This window comes from Poromitra crassiceps (assembly GCF_964638095.1).
Source record: "Poromitra crassiceps genome assembly, chromosome: 28".
Lineage (NCBI taxonomy): Eukaryota > Metazoa > Chordata > Actinopteri > Beryciformes > Melamphaidae > Poromitra > Poromitra crassiceps.
This window is the reverse complement of record NC_139651.1, coordinates 17387052-17407245: the sequence shown is the minus strand read 5'-3', so window position 1 is coordinate 17407245 and position 20194 is coordinate 17387052. Positions and strand designations below refer to the sequence as shown.

Below are 20194 nucleotides of genomic sequence, written 5' to 3'. Positions count from 1 at the left end.
GCAGAGTGATGGAATTAACAATTAAATGGCTCAGCTATCAGCGCAAACAATGGACACGTTGCAGCCACCATCAGCTGTTAACGAGCTGTTAACGAGCTGTTAACGAGCGCAGTGCGCACCTTATGAGATGAGACTGAGGCCATGTCCACACGGAGACGACTTTAGGTGTATCCGCTAAAGTTTTTTGTCATATAGCCGTTTCGTCCAGATGGAACCGCGTTCTGGGACTATACGTTCTGGCCGTATACGCTAATTTTTCAAAACGGGTCCCAGAGTGATTAAATCTGAAGACGCCACCCTTGCATTTCCGTGTTTACAACCCATACGCATCTTTCCTGAAACGATGACGCCATAGCCCCACCTCTCTCCACCAGCAACAATAATGGCAGTAACGTTCGTGCTACAGCAGTGGGGATCTTGCAGCAAAATATAATGCTCCTCTATTACCACCGTCAGCAACAAGTGGACATGGAGAACAGCGTGTAGCCTACAACATCCTCAGGGCTCCACACAGCTGACTCTTCCCATCCACCCCTCCCCTCCCTTCATCGGATATTTCCCAGAAGGCTTAGCGGCGGCTACATTTTTACAATAACACAAACAAAATCAGGCTTAACGTGTTAGATAGAAATTATATTTATTTTTAATACAACATGCAATTCTGGAATATTTTAATATTGGACAAAATGAAATGAAGTGAAATCTAAACCCTGAGTGAAACCAACATACTCTCTTGCCCTATATATAGCCCTCGTAAATACAACGTGAATAGGGAAGTGAGAGGTTTGAGGAACACGCGGTTGCACTGTGATGTCTGTGATATCCGCTCGTGTCCACTTCAACAAGACTTTAACTTACTTGACGCGACTTTTTCCAATAAAAACACATTTATGCCATGAGTTTATATAATGTATATTTATGTTGCATCATTTAGCCTGTGCTGTGATGTGCAGGAGCGGCCAATACGCTGGGATGTGTTTGCAACATGTCTAAAGATCATGGAAGTGGATGATATCAGGAATGTCACCGATAGTTAACGTTCTATATTGTAGGCTACAGGGAGACCATCAGCCCTGCTGAACAGCTCTGCATTTGCCTGTATACTGTAGGTTTCATCATTTTATTCATCGACATGGCAAACCTCCCCGCAAAGCCAAGGGTTTAAGCTGCTGCTACAGTGAGATACACATTATAGACTGTGCTCCCCTAGAGGTTGTATGCCATTATTGACGAGATTGTCTTATTCTCTGTTATTCTACAGCGGTTTCAGTGGTTTCATGTGGATACACACATTTCTTGAAACGTTTCCATGTTTATGGAAAACTTTTCTGAAACGAAAAAAAAAAAGATAGCTTCCGTCTCCGTGTGGACATGGCGTGAGTCATCAGTGAGATTGGACGTCCAGCCGCTTTCACTCACAGTTCACAGTTGATAAATACACTCCAACTCCGCTAATGTTAGACAGGCTGTTATAAGAGGTTACTGGAATAAGTCGCAAAAGCTGTCTAGCTGTTCTTTCTACCAACTAATTAACACATGCCACCACGTGTGCTAACGTTACATAACCATCGCACAGGCTTTCTCTGAACTGAGCAGGTGGCCAGGTGTTGCATGGCACGCAGATCAGTCTGTCCATTCCGGTAACGTTACAACACTGCAAATAGCTTTTATTTATAATGATCAGCTATCGGGTATAGTGCGCTCAGTAGTCAGGACACTGTAGGGGTGTCAAAAATAATCGATTATAAGATGCATCGCGATGCGGACGTGCACGATTCTGCATCGATTCACAAATGTCAAAAATCGATTATTAATTATTTATTTTTTAATAATCAAATAAAATATAATGGAAGTACATGCAGTTGTTTATTTTAATTATGGATCATAATACAATGCAATTCCAAATGCACTTTTATTTTAAAAGTAGCCACACAGTGAGAAAAAAGAAAGTGAGAAAAAATAAATCATGTATTGCGGAAAAAAGTGATGCATCGATTTAAGATGCATCGAGATGCATCGAGATGCATCGATAATCGTACTCGAATCGAAATCTAATCGAATGGTGAGGCCAGTGAAGATTCACAGCCCTAGTACACTGCCCAAAATAAGAACAAAAAATACACTGCAAAAAATAAAAACAGAAAAGTTTTTTTTACTTTTTTTTAGACCCCGTTTCGACCAATCGATTGGTCGGAGCTGTGGTCGATTTCTGGTCGAGCAGGATAATGTTTGGTCGAGGGCGGCCCTACTGACATGATACATCTACCGGTACTCATTATACACAAACAGCCACATAAGAACAGCGTGCTCTCACACACGCTGAAAACAACACACACACATAAGAACAGCGTGCTCTCACACACGCTGAAAACAACACACACACATAACATGTACAACATCAGTGCAACATACAGGGACACGCACACGTCAGCCTCTTCTGTGTATGGTCTTAGAAAACAAATCTGATTGTGTTTGCCTCGCTGAGGCCACATCTGATCTGACACTAATGTGTGTTAACATCCAGCTTCCCCTGTCCAACGCAAACAGCCCTGAAGTCACTATGCAAACTGGTGTCAGACCACAGGGAGGTTATCCTGCCCTCACACCACGCTGAGCTGCAGGGAGGTTATAGAGAGGCAAAGTGACCACCTACTTCCTGCTTCAGCACTGTACCAGAGATTTTCATCCGCCATTTATTTTCCCATAGACGTTTCGTAAAATGCGTATAAAAATAGTTTTACTGGTTCAAACCAAACAGTTCAGATATATTTAGAAACAGGAGAGATCGCATAACATTTCACTGGGACCAAAACGTAAGAAAAATGCAGGTTTAAAGAAAATATTTTTTCTATAGATCGTTAGTTTTTCTTCTATATCAGACACAGGTTTTTGTTCCTACCTGACATGTTTCGACAGCTTTCCACCACCTGGAGCAGCGTTCTCAAACGGCGAAATGACAGCGGGGGCGTGGTCGTCCTGTCAAATCTGACAGGACGACCACGCCTCTGTAAACAACATCAGCTGTTTAAGACACGTCACACACCATCTAGTGACACCTCTGATGAAGACACGTCACACACCATCTAGTGACACCTCTGAAGAAGACGGAAGTATTACCGTCGAAACATGTCAGGTAGGAACACAAACCTGTGTCTGATATAGAAGAAAATCTAACGATCTAAGTAAAATATAGACACTATGAACCTTTTTGGATTATTTTTTCTATGTTGTTTTTTGAAGTTTTGGTCCGAGTGAAATGTTCTATGGTCTCTCTCCCGATTATAGCGTTAGCTGAACCGCTTGGTTCAACAAAGTAAAAGTATTTTATAAGCATTTTACGAAATGTCTATGGGGAAATAAATGGCAGGTGAAAATCTCTGGTACAGTGCTGAAGCAGGAAGTGACGTTCCACTTTGCCTCTCTATAAGACAGACTAGAACACACTGCCCTCGCACCATGCTGAGCTGCAGGGAGGTTATCAGACAGGTTATCTCCAACCCTGGAGGTCAGGACACCCCAGGTGGTTGCAAAGTGATCCAGGGAGGGCAGCAGGTGCAAAGTGATTTATGAAATCTAAGAAAATGTGAGAAGGAGGTAAGAATGATATTGTGAAATGTTTAAACCACAAATTACAGTAGGGTTCTCCACACAACTCTCAGAATCCTCTTCTCAAATGAGAAATAACTATGTCGGGTATCATTTAAAAAATCATGATACCAGTCCAGTACCCTTAAAGTGATACCGATTCGATTAGGGCTGGGTTCAAAAAATCGATTCTCCGATTTTTAATTGATTTTTATTTTAATCCTCGATTATCGATTCATATGTCCAGAGATCGTTTTTTTTTTTTTTTTTTTTTAATAAACAGGCTAAAATATTATGCTGTGTGTGGTAGTTGAAACATAGTTTCAAGTTGACGTTTATTTATGTTTGTAGTTGAAACAAAAACATAAATACTGTAGGCTACATGAATGGAAATGTTTGATCATTAATATCTACTTTTAGAAATTATATAGGCTGAAATCAAATCACTGTGCATAATTGTGAAAGTGTCTTTATTGACAGATAACTAGCTAGCAAGCTAACGGCAGAAACCTACACGCTAGCTCGTTGCTACACGCTGAAAACGGCAAATTCTAAAAAAAAAAAAGACTCCTCGGACGGAAGGGAGAGGAATCTGGCCAGAATAGCATAAGACTGAAAAGTCTTTTGGTGTAAGGTCAAAGGTCAGCATAAAGCAGAATGCTGCACCTGAAAAGTCTTTTGGTGTAAGGTCAAAGGTCAGCATAAAGCTTTGTTCACACCTGGCGCTTCACATAAGCAGAACTGAAGCTTGAGGCAAGCTGAAGCTGAGCCGACGCTTAAACCGGTCACACAAGAAGCCTTCTCTTTTTCTCGGCGCGCCTTGAACCCGCCCACGACTCCCATTGACTTCATGGCCTGGCAGCTTCACGCATGGAAAGAATAGGACTGAATCCTGAACGATTGCTTGAGCGTGCCCTTGAGCAAGGCACGCGCGCGCGGCCGGTGTGAACGGCTTCGCCCGTTCACAAGGACGCCGAAATGAAACTTGTAGGTCGAGCGGTTGCTTCGGCGGGGCGTATGGCGTGAATGGCGTTATCGGCAAAATGCTGCAACTGAAAAGTCTTTCGGTGTAAGATCGGCATGAGGCAGAACGCTGCCAAAATCATGGTTAAATGTAAACATGGTCAGTAAAAAGTGTCTGTAGGCTGTGGAGGGGGGGACTGAAAGCCTGCTGCCTCCTGGAGTCTTTGTCCGCCCCACAGGCCGACACACAGAGAGACGGTGGCTCTGCCGTTGTTCGGCGCTCCACATAAACGTCTCCGGGTGGAAGTTTATGACCGACAGATGCTGGAGGAGCAAACGAGGGGTTTCCCCCCTCAAACGAGGGGTTTCCCCCCTCGTCTCCCTCGCTCTCCTCACTGGAGGAGGAGGAGGAGGAGGAGGAGGAGGAGGAGGAGGAGGAGGAGGAGGCTGACCCAGGGTTAACCTCCCTCTGTGTTGCCACAGAAACGGAAGGGCTGAGAAAAAGGGAGGAAGTCAGGCCGTGGAGAGTTATGACCCGACACAGAGTGAGGGGAGAGAGGAGTGCAGTGTGGAGTCTATCTCTTCATGTATACATTCTCTCCGTCTGTCTCTCTCTCTCTCTCTCTCTCTCTCTCTCTCTCTCTCTCTCTCTCTCTCTCTCTCTGCAGAGACAGCACTAACATGAAGAGACGCACGCTGCTTCTGTTGTTTGTTGTTGCTACGTCTCAGTTGTCATCACTACCTCTGCTTAGTGACGTTCTATTGGCTGGGCTCCAGACCCTTGGACTCCGCCCACTCCACCCAGTTGGCTGCTTCTCCTCGTCCAGCATGATGCAACGTGCCATTTCCCATGTTGGAAAAAATCACGCGGGTCCAATGAGAGTCGAGGCTCGAGAGGGAGACTTGACGATTAGCCAATCGGCACCGATAAATGGCACAACGGGGCGGGCCTAACGCCGTTGTCAAGTGCGCCAGAAGTTATAATAACCCCAATGGCAACCACTATAGAGGAGATGTATGCTGCTACGCCTGCTATCCAGGCTGTTCTAAATCTAAACCACACTTGATGAAGGTCCAGGGGGACGGAAACGTTGTGATGATCAATACATTGTGATGCTGAGCAAAGAGCAGTGTGGGAGATGCTCCTTCCTCAAGACTTCAATCAATTAATCAATTAAAAGTACCAATTAGTTTGAAATGCAACAGCCCTCTGCTCTGAAGGCATTTATTCAAAGAAGAGATGTTTTCTGCTTTCTCCACACTGGATTATATTCAGGCAGATACGTTGGTCTCTAGTGATTGGTTAGGGAAAATCTACAGCCTCTAGTGATTGGTTAAGAAAATCTACAGCCTCTAGTGATTGGTTAGGGAAAATCTACAGCCTCTAGTGATTGGTTAGGTAAACCTACAGCCTCTAGTGATTGGTTAGGTAAACCTACAGCCTCTAGTGATTGGTTAGGGAAAATCTACAGCCTCTAGTGATTGGTTAGGGAAAATCTACAGCCTCTGGTGATTGGTTAGAGAAAATCTACAGCCTCTAGTGATTGGTTAAGAAAATCTACAGCCTCTAGTGATTGGTTAAGAAAATCTACAGCCTCTAGTGATTGGTTAGGTAAAATCTACAGCCTCTAGTGATTGGTTAGGGAAAATCTACAGCCTCTAGTGATTGGTTAGGGAAATCTACAGCCTCTAGTGATTGGTTAGGGAAAATCTACAGCCTCTAGTGATTGGTTAGGTAAATCTACAGCCTCTAGTGATTGGTTAGGGAAAATCTACAGCCTCTAGTGATTGGTTAGGTAAATCTACAGCCTCTAGTGATTGGTTAGGGAAAATCTAATGCCCCGCTCGGGGATTTCCCCCACGGAAATCAGTTAAGAGTGGAGACAACGTCAGATTGAAGAAGGAAGTGGAGTTTAACGAACTGAGAATTGTCTGTAGCTCCTAGACAGGCTTTGACAGTTGCAAGTGTCAGTAGTCTGCTCCATCAATCAAAAGTACTGCATTAAGAAGACAGCCAATCCTGGCTCTGCTCATCTGGTCCAAACTGCCAGCGCAGCAGCAGATTCTGCTGTTTACGCTCTGATTTTGAACCTTTTTTGATTTTGAACCTTTTGTAAAAGGTCGTAAAAAAATAATCTCCGTTATTTTTTTTACTTACAACTGAGGTGATGAAGTTACTCATTTTCACACACGTGCACACACACACACACACACACACACACACACACACACACATAAAGATACTGTATATCTGCCATATCGTATCGTTATCAATAAATCGTTACAATTCATATTCATATCATTAAAAATTCATATCACGATATTGTGATAACGGGCAATATTCTGACTTGTTGATGTAATGACATCGTGTCACACTGTTACGCTGAGTAACGGTGAGACGTACACACAGCAACAACACTGTTACGCTGAGTAACGATGTGACGTACACACAGCAACAACAAACATGGCTGAAAGAGTCCATGAGTTCATTCCAAAAAGGGGAGTGGCTTCACTAGTGTAGGATTGGTTTGGTTACAAAAGTGCATGTACAACAAACGGTCATATTTGAAGACAAACTCAGGTTTATGCTGAAATAGAAAACTATAACACTTATATTTTGTTGCAAAATATGTTCTTGGAATTAATAATAAAATAATTTCGTTTTCAATATTTTGTCATATCATCGAGAACATTGTTATCGCAGAAACACCCTAAAATATCGTGATATTATTTTAGGGCCATATCGCCCATCCGCACTTCCTAATTGAATAGATCATAATTCACTCCATCTACAATAAAATTGGACGTCCGGCCACTTTTTTAGCTGGGGTTGATGGATTAAACCCAGCCAAAATCAAGATTGATGGATTAAACCCAGCCAAAATCAAGAGGAGAGGAGAGAAGAGGAGAGGAGAGGAGAGGAGAGGAGAGGAGAGGAGAGGAGAGGAGTGATGTCATCAGACAGGTGTGATGGCTAAGTGGGTGGGCCTGGGTGGATGTGAAGCAGCCAGTGACGGTGACAGACGTACCTGGAGTCTCCCTTGCCCAGGTTCCCTCCTGCAGGGTGGAGGATGGTCTGGTTCTTCTCCATCTCCACAACACATTTAGTGTTTAATTCCTTTTCTGTGGAGCAGACGAAAACACAGGCAGCGTTACAACCACAGCTCTCTGAACCACAAAGCAAAAACTGCTGAGTTTGCTATCCTCGACCGCTTTGACCGTCACATTATTAACTGAAGATGTCCTCTGCTCTGACCAGAGCAATGATTGACGATCACATCAATTAGATTGAATGAACCTTTAATCATCTCTGTGGGGGAAATTTGCTCAGTAGCAAATAGTCATATGATGAAACATCAAAGAAGAAAAGTGAATACAAAATCAAAATAGTCCAAAAGGACGCTTTCACTCTCTCCTGTTATCTCCCCATCTACATTATATTATACTTGCGATATCTGTGTCGGCTGCGTCGAGTCACGTTTTCGAGGAGCTGCACACCAGCTGTGCTGGCAGGTAGAGCGGCAACGATTAATCCATTCATCGATTAGTCGATCAACAGAAAATTGACAACTATTTTCATAATCGATTCATCGTTTTGAGTAACTTTTTAAGAAAAAAAAGTCAAAATTCTCTGATTCCAGCTTCTTAAAAGTGAATATTTTCTGGTTTCTTTACTCTTCTATGACAGTAAACTGATATTATCTTTGGGTTGTGGACGAAACAAGACATTTTGAAGACGTCATCTTGCACTTTGGGAAACACTGAATGACATTTGTCACCATTTTCTTACATGCTATAGACCAAACACCTAATCGATTAATCGAGAAAATAATTGACAGATTAATGGATAATGAAAATAATGGTTAGTTGCAGCCGTAGCGGCAGGCTCACCAGGCGAGGGGTTTGATGCACAGGCATGTAAAGGCTTTATAGCATATTTAGGCCAGCAGGTGAGCAGATAGGACAGCATGTTGGCTCTGCACTGCTCAATGCTCTGAGTCACAGATGACATGTTGTTAGGCCTGTAGCTGACACTCAATTACAATGAATAGGCAGCTAGTTAGGGTAGGGGGTAGGGGGTAGGGGGTAGGGGGTGAAGCCCTTGCCCTAGAAAATTGACCAGTATTTGTCTGGTGGATGCTGGTGATCTCCCAGCCTTCTCTGCATTATAGAATATATATATTATATTCTTATTGATGGAGAGGTTCAACAGTGTCATATTCTAAGACTAAAACTGACTGACTCTGAAAATGCACACAGGCCTTTTACCTTGGACTGACCATTAGGCTAATCAATAACAGAGGACCAGTCCAGTCAATCAATACACACATACACACACACACACACACACACACACACACACAGAGACAGACATGCATGCACACAAACGCGCGCGCGTGCGCGCACACACACGCACACGCACACACACACACACACACACACACACACACACACACACACACACACACACAAACACACACACGCACACACACGACTGTTTGCATCATGACGCAACACGTGGCGTACAAAACACCAACTGGCCATTTCCACCTCCGCTGAAGGAGCAGCTAATGATTTGTCCACGTGGACACATCCTTCTGGCTGCTGAGCATGTCTCATTGTCTCGTAGGCTTCCACTGGGACACATGAGATAACCACTATGCTCCTACATGTTCACGATGCCCATCACAATCAACAGTCAACTGCTGTGAAGACATTTTAAATGGATTCTTTGTAAGCACTCACTGCACTTTACTGTGTGTTCAGAGCTGACATTCATAACTAACTGAACACCGTCCTGTACATGTAACCAGCAGAAGGTGGGAAAAACATGAACAAGATTGGAAATTGGTGAGCCGGGTCAATCTCTCCACGCATCTGTCTTGCCTAATGATTAGGGCTGGGTATTGTTTCAAATTTCAAGAATAGATTTGATTCCAATTCACAAGGTTCCGAATCGATTAATCCCGATTCGATTCCGATTCGATTAATTTCAATATCGATTTGGTTAGTGATACTAAAACATGTTTTTTGAGCTGTAAACTGAATTACATGACCTGAATTACATGAATGTTACATGTCCAGTTATGTAACACAGGGGTTCCCAACCTTTTTTGCACCAAGGACCGGTAGATACACGGGGAAAAAAAGTTGTGGACCGGTTGTCAATTTGAATGGTTTTAGTTACACATATATTTACTCACCAGGTGGTGACAAAGGGTAAATAACAGCCTTTTCATCTGTCAATGAAGACACTTTCACAATTATGCACAGTGATTTGATTTCAGCCTATATAATTTCTAAAAGTAGATATTAATGATCAAACATTTCCATTTATGTAGCCTACAGTATTTATGTTTTTGTTTAAACTACAAACATAAATAAACGTCAACTTGAAACTGTGTTTCAACTACCACACACAGCCTATAGTATTATAGCCTATGTTTATAAAAAAAAATCGATCTCTGGACATATGAATTGATATCAAAGGATTTAAATAAAAATCGATTCAAAATCGGAGAATCGATTTTTTTTAACCCAGCCCTACTAATGATAGTGGTCTACAGAGGCCACGTGACGTGCTGCCATCTTTTCAGTCTGTACTTGTGATAATAGTGATAATAGATAATAGTGATAATAGCCTGTGCTTTAAAATAAACGACTCAAGCTGCCTTACTGGGAAATCACAAATGTACAGAACATGGCTTTTGATTTATTTTGATAGAAGATTGATAGATTCATCACTTACTTTCAATCAAAAGAAACGGTGATTTGAATGACAAAGAAAGAAAGAAGTTTTTCTACAGATCATATCGACATCAGTCAATATTGGTTATCGGCCATAACAGCAATGTTAGTATCGCTTATCGTATATCGGCCAAAATGTTTGATATCGCTGCGTCCTTATACAGAACAGAACAGCAGCCCTGGAGCTGCGAGGGAATCATCGGTGTCTTGCTCAAGGACCCTTCAGCAGCAGGGTGGAGGCTTGAACCTTGGTCCTCGAGTTGGAGGACAGTCTCACAAGATTGATTGTGTGTGTGTGTGTGTGTGTGTGTGTGTGTGTGTGTGTGTGTGTGTGTGTGTGTGTGTGTGTGTGAGCACACACGCGTGCGCGCAATAACAACACGTGTGAAGGAAGGAGAGCCACACACTGACCGTGAAACGTACCATCATCATGATACAACTTTTGGAAAGGTTTCATTCATAATTTCCACTGCAGTTGAAAAAGACAACATGTGGACACACACACACACACACAGATCCAGACCACCCTCTCACCATCACTCAGGATGAGGTGCGCCGGTCGTTCCTGCGTATCAACCCACGCAAGGCGGCCGGCCCGGACGGCATCCCCGGGCGGGTCCTCAAGGCCTGCGCCCACCAGCTGGCAGGCGTATTCACAGACATTTTCAACCAGTCTCTCTCCCTCCGACGAGTTCCCCCCTGCTTCAAAGCAGCGACAATCATCCCCATTCCCAAGCAGCAGAAAGTGACCAGCCTCAATGACTGGCGCCCAATAGCCCTCACGCCAATAGCCAGCAAGTGCTTTGAGAAGCTGGTCATATCAAAGATCCGCCCCACACTCCCCCCGGACCACGACCCGCTACAATTCGCATACCGGCCCAACAGGAGCACAGCGGACGCAGTAGCACACGTGCTCCACACCGCCCTGTCCCACCTGGAGGGGAAGGACACCTATGTAAGAATGCTGTTCGTGGACTACAGCTCAGCATTCAACACCATAGTACCCTCCAGGCTGGTACGCAAGCTCAAGGATCTGGGACTAAACACAGCAATGTGCGACTGGATCCTGGACCTGATGGACCGCCGCCAGGTGGTGAGGGTAGGCAACCTCTCCTCCTCACCACTGACCATCAGCATAGGAGCGCCCCAGGGGTGCGTCTCCAGCCCCTTCTGGTACGACCTCTACACCCACGACTGCGTGGCGACTCAAACTTCGAACACCATCGTGAAGTTTGCAGACGACACAGCAGTCGTGGGGCTGATCTCGGGGGGCGACGAGACGGCCTACAGAGAGGAGGTGGGGGCCCTGGAACAATGGTGCCAGGACAACCACCTCTCTCTGAACGTCTCCAAGACCAAGGAGATCATTGTAGACTACAGGAGGGGGGGGGGCGCACACCCCCCAATCACCATCAACGGCACAGTGGTGGAAAGGGTGGACAGCTTCAAGTACCTGGGAGTCAACATCCACCAGGACCTGACTTGGGCCGGCCACACCGCCACTGTTGTCAAAAAGGCCCAACAGCGAATACACGGACTCAGGCGCCTGAAGAAATTTGGGCTAAGGCCAGAAATCCTTAGGGACTTCTACAGAGGCACCATTGAAAGTAGGGATGGGCATCGAATTTCGAATTTTCGAATAATCGTTGTTATTATCAAGGTCGACTTTTATTATTGAAATTCGAAATTCGATTTTTTTTTTTTTTTTTTTTTTGAGTGAAATGTTGCATTGTCTCCCCTGATTCTAAGTATAGTCAAATCGCTTGGTTTGAGCAAGTAAAACACTTTTTATAAGCATTTTAAGCAAGGTTTATGGAAAAATGAATGGCGGATGAAATCCCATGAAGAGGGAGAGGGGGTGACTTTGGCACCCCTTTGGCACTCAGACCTGAGCCTACTAAATATTTAATGAACCACTCATGATTGTCAAAACTGTTTTTTATTTTCGAAAAATGTCAATGTCATGTAACATGTTCTTTACTTCAGTGGTGCAATGCTTGTTTGAGCTAAAAATCCACAGCAGAAGCTTTTTATATTAATTAATAAAGTCGTAGACTTAGAATCAGGGGAGACAATGCAACATTTCACTCACAAAAAAAAAAAAAAAAAAAAAAAAAATTACATTTTTTTTTTTTTTTTTTTCGAAATTCGAATTAAATTCGAATTTGGCCAGCGAATTTCGAATAGTGTTTTTGCTAGAAATGCCCATCCCTAATTGAAAGCCTGCTGACTGGCTGCTTCACCACCTGGTACGGGAACTGTACCACCATGGACCGCAGGGCGCTACGGAGAGTGAGACGCGCGGCCCAGCACGTAACAGGATGTGAGTTGCCAGAACTGCATGAACTGTATAACCAGCGGTGCCTCAGGAGGTCCCTGAAGATCATCAAAGACACAAACCATCCCCACAACAGCCTGTTCTCCCTGCTACCCTCAGGGAGGAGATACAGGGTCCCAAAAGCACGCACAAATCGCTTGAGGAACAGTTTCTTCCTGCAGGCCACGAGACTCCTTAACATACACAAATAGTGTAGTAGCCGTACTGTACCGTACTGTAGCTGCTACCACGTTGTAAACAGAGTTCACAGCACAAGAATTTCACATGTGATACTTGTACCATGGAGTGACAATAAAAATCTTGAATCTTGAACACACACACACACACACACAGTTTCTAGCATCGACTGCTAACCCTGAATTAAGCAGCCATATTGACACTAAGGGTCTGTTGGTACTGGGAGCTGCCCAGTTCAACCACAGTCCTCTTACCATTGGACACTAAGCAGCCCCGCGGGGACAGCTGGAGTGGAGTGCCTTGCTCAAGAGCACCTCAGCAGTAGCTGTTGCTGACTGAGTCACTCATTCACTCTCTCTGCACCGACATTCTGCTCACGAGTTGAATAACTGGGACAATGTGGAGAATTTCCTCTGTGACCTGGAAGCTCCTTTTTATAGTCAAACCAGACAAGAAAGTCAGGGACAGATTCTTGTTATTTAACCTGGTTGATAAGATAAGGATGTGCGCTCACATTTCTGCCCCCCCCCCCCACCCTCCCTCACAGGCAGGGGGGGGGGGTCAGAGGTCAGGGTCAGAACAACAGCTATAACAGATTACGTTTCATATCTCCTAGAAAATCATGCTGGGGATAATCATCACATTCTCTGCTTTGGAGCTGGTATGTAAGAGCAGTCCATGAAGAAGCTGCACGTCAGCAAAACGGGTCTGCAGGAAAACGTGTACTTTCAGTTCCCTCAGAAGAACTGTTGGTAGTAGAGATATTAAAAAAACAAAACATCTACAGAGTTTTCAGAGACTTTTTGTATTTGAAAACATTTCATGTCATTTTTACGACGGCGGCGTCGTTTTAAAATAGAAACCATGATAAACTGAGCAGCTGTTGTTGAAGTCAGAATTCTGGCATCATGATAAGACTATTTCACGCCAACTTAAACCTATACGCTGTTCCCACGCTGTGGTCGCTGCTGCTGCTGTTGATGTCACAGCCCAGCTGTACTGCTAGTGCTAACATGTCCAACCAGCTGTAGTGCTAGTGCTAACATGTCCAACCAGCTGTACTGCTAGTGCTAACATGTCCAGCCAGCTGTACTGCTAGTGCTAACATGTCCAGCCAGCTGTAGTGCTAGTGCTAACATGTCCAACCAGCTGTACTGCTAGGCTAACATGTCCAACCAGCTGTACTGCTAGTGCTAACATGTCCAGCCAGCTGTACTGCTAGGCTAACATGTCCAGCCAGCTGTACTGCTAGTGCTAACATGTCCAACCAGCTGTAGTGCTAGGCTAACATGTCCAGCCAGCTGTACTGCTAGGCTAACATGTCCAGCCAGCTGTACTGCTAGTGCTAACATGTCCAACCAGCTGTACTGCTAGTGCTAACATGTCCAGCCAGCTGTACTGCTAGTGCTAACATGTCCAACCAGCTGTACTGCTAGTGCTAACATGTCCAGCCAGCTGTACTGCTAGTGCTAACATGTCCAGCCAGCTGTACTGCTAGGCTAACATGTCCAACCAGCTGTACTGCTAGGCTAACATGTCCAGCCAGCTGTACTGCTAGGCTAACATGTCCAACCAGCTGTACTGCTAGGCTAACATGTCCAGCCAGCTGTACTGCTAGGCTAACATGTCCAACCAGCTGTACTGCTAGGCTAACATGTCCAGCCAGCTGTACTGCTAGTGCTAACATGTCCAACCAGCTGTACTGCTAGGCTAACATGTCCAGCCAGCTGTACTGCTAGGCTAACATGTCCAGCCAGCTGTACTGCTAGGCTAACATGTCCAGCCAGCTGTACTGCTAGGCTAACATGTCCAGCCAGCTGTACTGCTAGTGCTAACATGTCCAGCCAGCTGTACTGCTAGGCTAACATGTCCAACCAGCTGTACTGCTAGGCTAACATGTCCAGCCAGCTGTACTGCTAGTGCTAACATGTCCAGCCAGCTGTACTTCTAGGCTAACATGTCCAGCCAGCTGTACTGCTAGGCTAACATGTCCAGCCAGCTGTACTGCTAGGCTAACATGTCCGGGGAGAGAGAGTGGGGGTCGCGAGCCTCTGGCACCGTTATTTTGGGGGGTCAGGTGCTGAAACATTGGGGAACCCTTTGCCCTACAGCAGAGGGAGGGAGGGCCAACCTGAACAGCTCCGTGGCAGAGAGGAAGCAAGTCCAAAGCAGAGCAGACAAACGGAGGACTTGAGGCTGGAGAGAGAAAGAGCACTGCTTAGAGAGGCTGAACACTCTGGTTCCTGCCAGGAGGAACATGGGGCAGAGCCATGGAAACTTGGTGGCAAAGGTCACAGGAGCAGAATCTAACCTCAAGTCTTCTGCTGTCGAGGAGACGACGACGCAAAAGACTCGGCGAGAAAGAGCGTCCAAAGAAAGTGAGAGGACATAAGAATCAGAGAAAGTTCAACAGAAGGACTGACTGAGAGAGACAGAGAGAGAGAGAGAGAGCTCTTTCCATTCTGCCCTCTCTGCACCTGCAGCTAACTACATTACCCAGGTGCCCCGGGTGCTGCACCTCGTACTTCCTGTTTGGAGAAGGGAAAGTGTGATGCTGCTTAGTGGTCACATTGGATCAAATGGACTCATCATCTGCCTCTGGTTTCTCCAGAACCTGGTCCCACTTTCCACCGGCCTTCTCTCCGGTCCTGCCCCGGGCCGGGCCGGGCCGGGCCAGCGGTGCTGAGGTTTGGCACAATAGCCCTGACATCAGCCCAGGAAGCCGATTGGCCGCGGCGTTGCCGTTGCTACGCCGCTGGGCTGACTGGGTTCTTCGAAGGCCACAGCCACCATGGCTACACGGAGCATTACGCAACATTAGCAAATATTCATTCACACTCACTCCCTCTCTTCCTGCCTTTGTCCAGCGAGGCTCTAACCCTGACTCTCCTCTTCAACCAGAGACACAGGGGAGGGGGGACAGACAGAGACACACGGGAGGGGGACAGACAGACACAGGGGAGGGGGGACAGACAGAGACACAGGGGAGGGGGACAGACAGAGACACAGGGGAGGGGGGACAGAGACACAGGGGAGGGGGACAGACAGAGACACAGGGGAGGGGGGACAGACAGACAGAAACACAGGGGAAGGGGGACAGACAGAGACACACGGGAAGGGGGACAGACAGAGACACACGGGAGGGGGGACAGACAGAGACACAGGGGAGGGGGGACAGACAGAAACACACAGGAGGGGGGACAGACAGAGACACACTGGAGGGGGGACAGACAGAGACACACGGGAGAGGGGACAGAGACACACGGGAGGGGGGACAGACAGAGACACAGGGAAGGGGGGACAGACAGAGACACACTGTCTGTATAAAAGACCTAACTGTCATGGCCGCCTTCCTGCGTGCAGCATTGAAAATGTGCCGTATAAAAGAGCTAACTGTTTGAGCGTGCTGCACATGCAGACAGGGAGGCGTGCCTTCACACTCTGTCTCATGTTAGGAGAAGTGTGATCAGTGTGAGATACACTAAGTGGCATTTCCAATGGTTGGATGGTTGAATGGTTCTCAACCATTTCACACCAAGTTCCACCTCAGAAATGACCACCATATGAAGGTATGAGAGGAAGGGAGCCCCGCGTACCATCAGTGGCACAGGTACCACAGGTTGAGAACCACTGTTGTGTAGAAAGGAAATGTGGTGCTGGTGGAAGGATCACAGTGCCAAGAGTCAAACCTCGGATTAGAAAAGACACCTGCCTTAGGCCATGTTCAGACTAGGAGGCCAAATCTGATTTGTGAACTTTAGTGACCAGATTTGCCTGTAATGTGAACATGGCCTTATGCATTCTGTCCTGATGTCTGTCATTGTGCCGCTCATTCCTACCAAGTGAAACAGTGAAATTAAAACAGTATTCTTCCTCATCTTGCTCGTGACCCCACAGAAACCAGTGCATTAATACTGCCTCTTCCACACTCCACATTTGATTTTGTATTTTTGCATTTTGACCCTATTCAACCGAACCTGTCCAATGCTATTATATCCCATCAATAGAATCTACTGGCTGAGCCTAGACTGGAGAGTCTACTGTTGCAGCAGGTCATGCAGTGATTGGCTGATGGGTATGAGACAGTGAAGAGCCTGTCCACTCCAGACACTAACGTAGATCTCAGCAGAGCTTTCAATCGAGCCTGGATGACAGGCAGCCATGAGGGAAACCCTCAACCCTGCCCAGAGCCTGCAGTCGACCATGTGCTGCCCAGAGCCCTGCAGTCGCTCTGCAGCTTCTCCAGCCTCCAGCAGCTCATTTCACTAATGGATGGTGATTTCTGACTGGCAGCGTGTTTCTCAGTCTTCCCAGGAAATGACACGAGGCACACTGAAGCCAAAAGAGTGCTCTGTTGATATGATGCAGTCTGTCCCATAACATTCACCTGAGATAGTCTTAGTCACTCTGAAATACAGTATCCCCATAATAATATAAATCTGAGATGCAATCGATCCATAATATGAGTCTGGGATGCAGTGATATATCGTGATGTGAGACTAAATATTGTCTTAGATTTGGGATAGGTGATATTTGTGATGTGTTGCCTTTTCCTGGTTTTAAAGGCTGCATAAAGTCATGTGATTTTCTGTATTTAGCAGACTGGCTGTTCTAGCTGTTTCTATTATTTGTGATATTATGTAAGGGTTAATGTACGACGAGGTGTACATTATCACTTTTTAAGGGACGACGCGAGAGGCGTGAACCGTCCGAGGCGAAGCCGAGGATGGTTGCCTCCGCGAAGTCCCTTAAAAAGTGATAATGTACACCTCGAAGTGCATTAACCCGCTTATACCATGGTCACTTGCCAACAAAACAATAAGACCAGTCATTTATATTTCCATGTGTAATAAATAAAGCAATCTAAATGGCTAAATGTCTGTTATTCATACTGTAAATCAGTCTTCCACGAAATAAAATAGTCCCTCCCACTATTCCACCACCCTCCGTTTTAAAGCCGACTCAAACGTTAACTTTATCACAGGAATGCGGGTTTAACGATGTTTTGCGTTCTACATTAAATGAAGACATTACCGTTTGGCAGCTTGCTTTATTTTGTATGATAGATACGTATTGGCCAAGTATATTAACATTTAAGAGCGATCGAGTTTCAGGAAGTAACACAGAGCAGCGGGGGCTGTATGTGGTGACATGCAGAGAGAACTCTCTGCGTTAACGTCTGCGGGTCTTATAAGACGTAAATGGCGCGAGGCAGGAGTAGAGTGAAAACTATCTGCTTTCAGTATGTTGGAGTCCAGGTATGTTTTGTACAAGGACGTCTCTCAGTGTGTTGCTGTTAACTGCCCATTGCGTTGTTTTCTTTTTGTTGATCTCGTCTTTTTCCTCTTTGACTTGATTTGTGCATAGCGGGTGGACCCCTTGATTTGTATCAGTGATAAGAGGCAGCGCGCGCTCTCCCAGAGCGCCTGGCTGCTGGTTGCTGCAAGTTGTAAACAGGAGGTTTGACAGTTGAACAGAGCCGGCTTCTCTCAGGAGAGGGAATCTCCGAAACGAAAATTCTCTCTCTCTCTCCTCTCTCTCTCTCTCTCTCTCTCTCTCTCTCTCTCTCTCTCTCTCTCTCTCTCTCTCTCTCTCTCTCTCTCTCTCTCTCTCTCTCTCTCTCTCTCTCTCTCTCTCTCTCTCTCTCTCTCTCTCTCTCTCTCTCTCTCTCTCTCTCTCTCTCTGTGTCAAAGGCCGGGCTCGTGCACGAGCGAGGGAAATATCCTCTTTGTCGCCGAGAAGAGCCTGGTGACGCGAGGTTAAAAATCTCCGAAACGAAAATCAAAATAGTAAATAAGAGTTATTTTTGATAAACTGAGCACGCAGGGGTGATTTAAATACTTACTTTGACCGAGTCAATTTTTTTCTCAACATCCAAAATTGTCATATTAACCCTTAACAGGGGTATAGAGCTCAAACTGCTCTCCTGATAACACTGATGAAACTATGGCGCATTGATATGAACGGTGAACAGACCATTTAGCTAGGTGTCCATTATCACTGTACAATATCACTTTTTAATGGACACCTTGCAGCCAATCAGAATCGAGTATTCACTCAGACCATGGTATAAGGATAGATAATAGTCACCAGACAATTGTTGCAATGTCGATATTGAGGTATTTTTGGTCAAAAAATATTGTCATATTTGATTTTGTCGATATCGCCCAGCCGTACAGTCTATCCATAATATCACTCATATGAGATAGTCTATAACCTCACTAATCTGAGATATCTATCCATAATATCACTAATATGAGATAGTCTATAACCTCACTAAACTGAGATATCTATCCATAATATCACTCATCTGAGATACAGTAGTCTATCCATAATGTCACTAATCTGAGTCTATCCATAATATCAATAATCTGAGATACAGTCTATAACCTCACTAATCACCTAAATAGGTATCTCAGATTCCTATTCAGATCTATTCAGATCAGGTATAGATTAGTGAGATTATGGATAGGTATTACGGTTACCTATCCATAATCTCACTAATCTGAGAGTATATCCATAATCTCACTAATCTGAGATAGTCTACCCATAATCTCACTAATCTGAGATAGTCTACCCATAATCTCATTAATCCGAGATACAATCTATCCATAATATCTCTAATCTGACACGCAGTTGATGACCCATAACCCCCTCAGTGTGTTGTGACAGCAGTGTGAGAGCCTCACCTCTCCTGTTCATGGGCCGAACACGAACAGCCACCTTGACATTGGCGTCGTCCAGACTGGGCTCCCCCATCCTGACTCCTTCAACAGAGAGAGAAGGTAGTAGGTAGTAGTGCTGATGATCTCCCCGGCTCAACAGTCATCCAAAAGCCTGGAAACGTCGCCTTGCTAGCCGGGGACAGTCGGCCAGCTAGCTCCGCTCAGTGCCGCCGCTCCTCCACAGACCAGGCATTTCCACAATCAAACAAAACAGCCTGGGGAAATCCTGCAGGAAGCCAGGCAGCCAGCCGCTGCTTCTTCTTCTTATCCTCTGCTCCTGCTCATCGTCCAGGCTAATCATGTATCTCCACAGAGGTGTGGGAGCTGGAGGGGAGAGGGTTTAGCTAGGTTAGATATGACATCAGCTGGTGGATTAGAATGAGCAAACACATGCTATCTTGAGACAAAACACAAACGGGCTAGCCTGCTAATTTGCCTGGAAGAATGAGAGGGAGGCTAAAGTGGAGAGGAGGAAAGGAGCATGTTTTCATGTTTTCCTACCATATGACTACATTAACGTACCCAGACATTAAGCAGCATTTAACCGACATACCGTGGTGGATTCATCCCAGAGGTGACATCGTTAACCGACACTATACAAGCCAACGATTCCCCTCGTTTTTTTTTACTGCCGTTTTAGCTACCTACCTACACTACA

The 20194-nt window shown here is 45.4% G+C and overlaps 1 protein-coding gene across 1 annotated transcript in view; it reads right to left on the bottom strand.

The window, feature by feature from the left end:
- kif13ba (kinesin family member 13Ba) overlaps positions 1–20194 on the bottom strand; it is a gene marked incomplete at its 3' end in the record, with an annotated part of 76429 nt that extends 56235 nt beyond the window's left edge. Inside the window, 3 exon segments of the mRNA XM_083662302.1 lie at positions 7578–7671; positions 19501–19860; positions 20090–20194. Coding sequence (XP_083518428.1) covers positions 7578–7671; positions 19501–19570 — 164 coding nt within the window. The 5' untranslated portion in view covers positions 19571–19860; positions 20090–20194.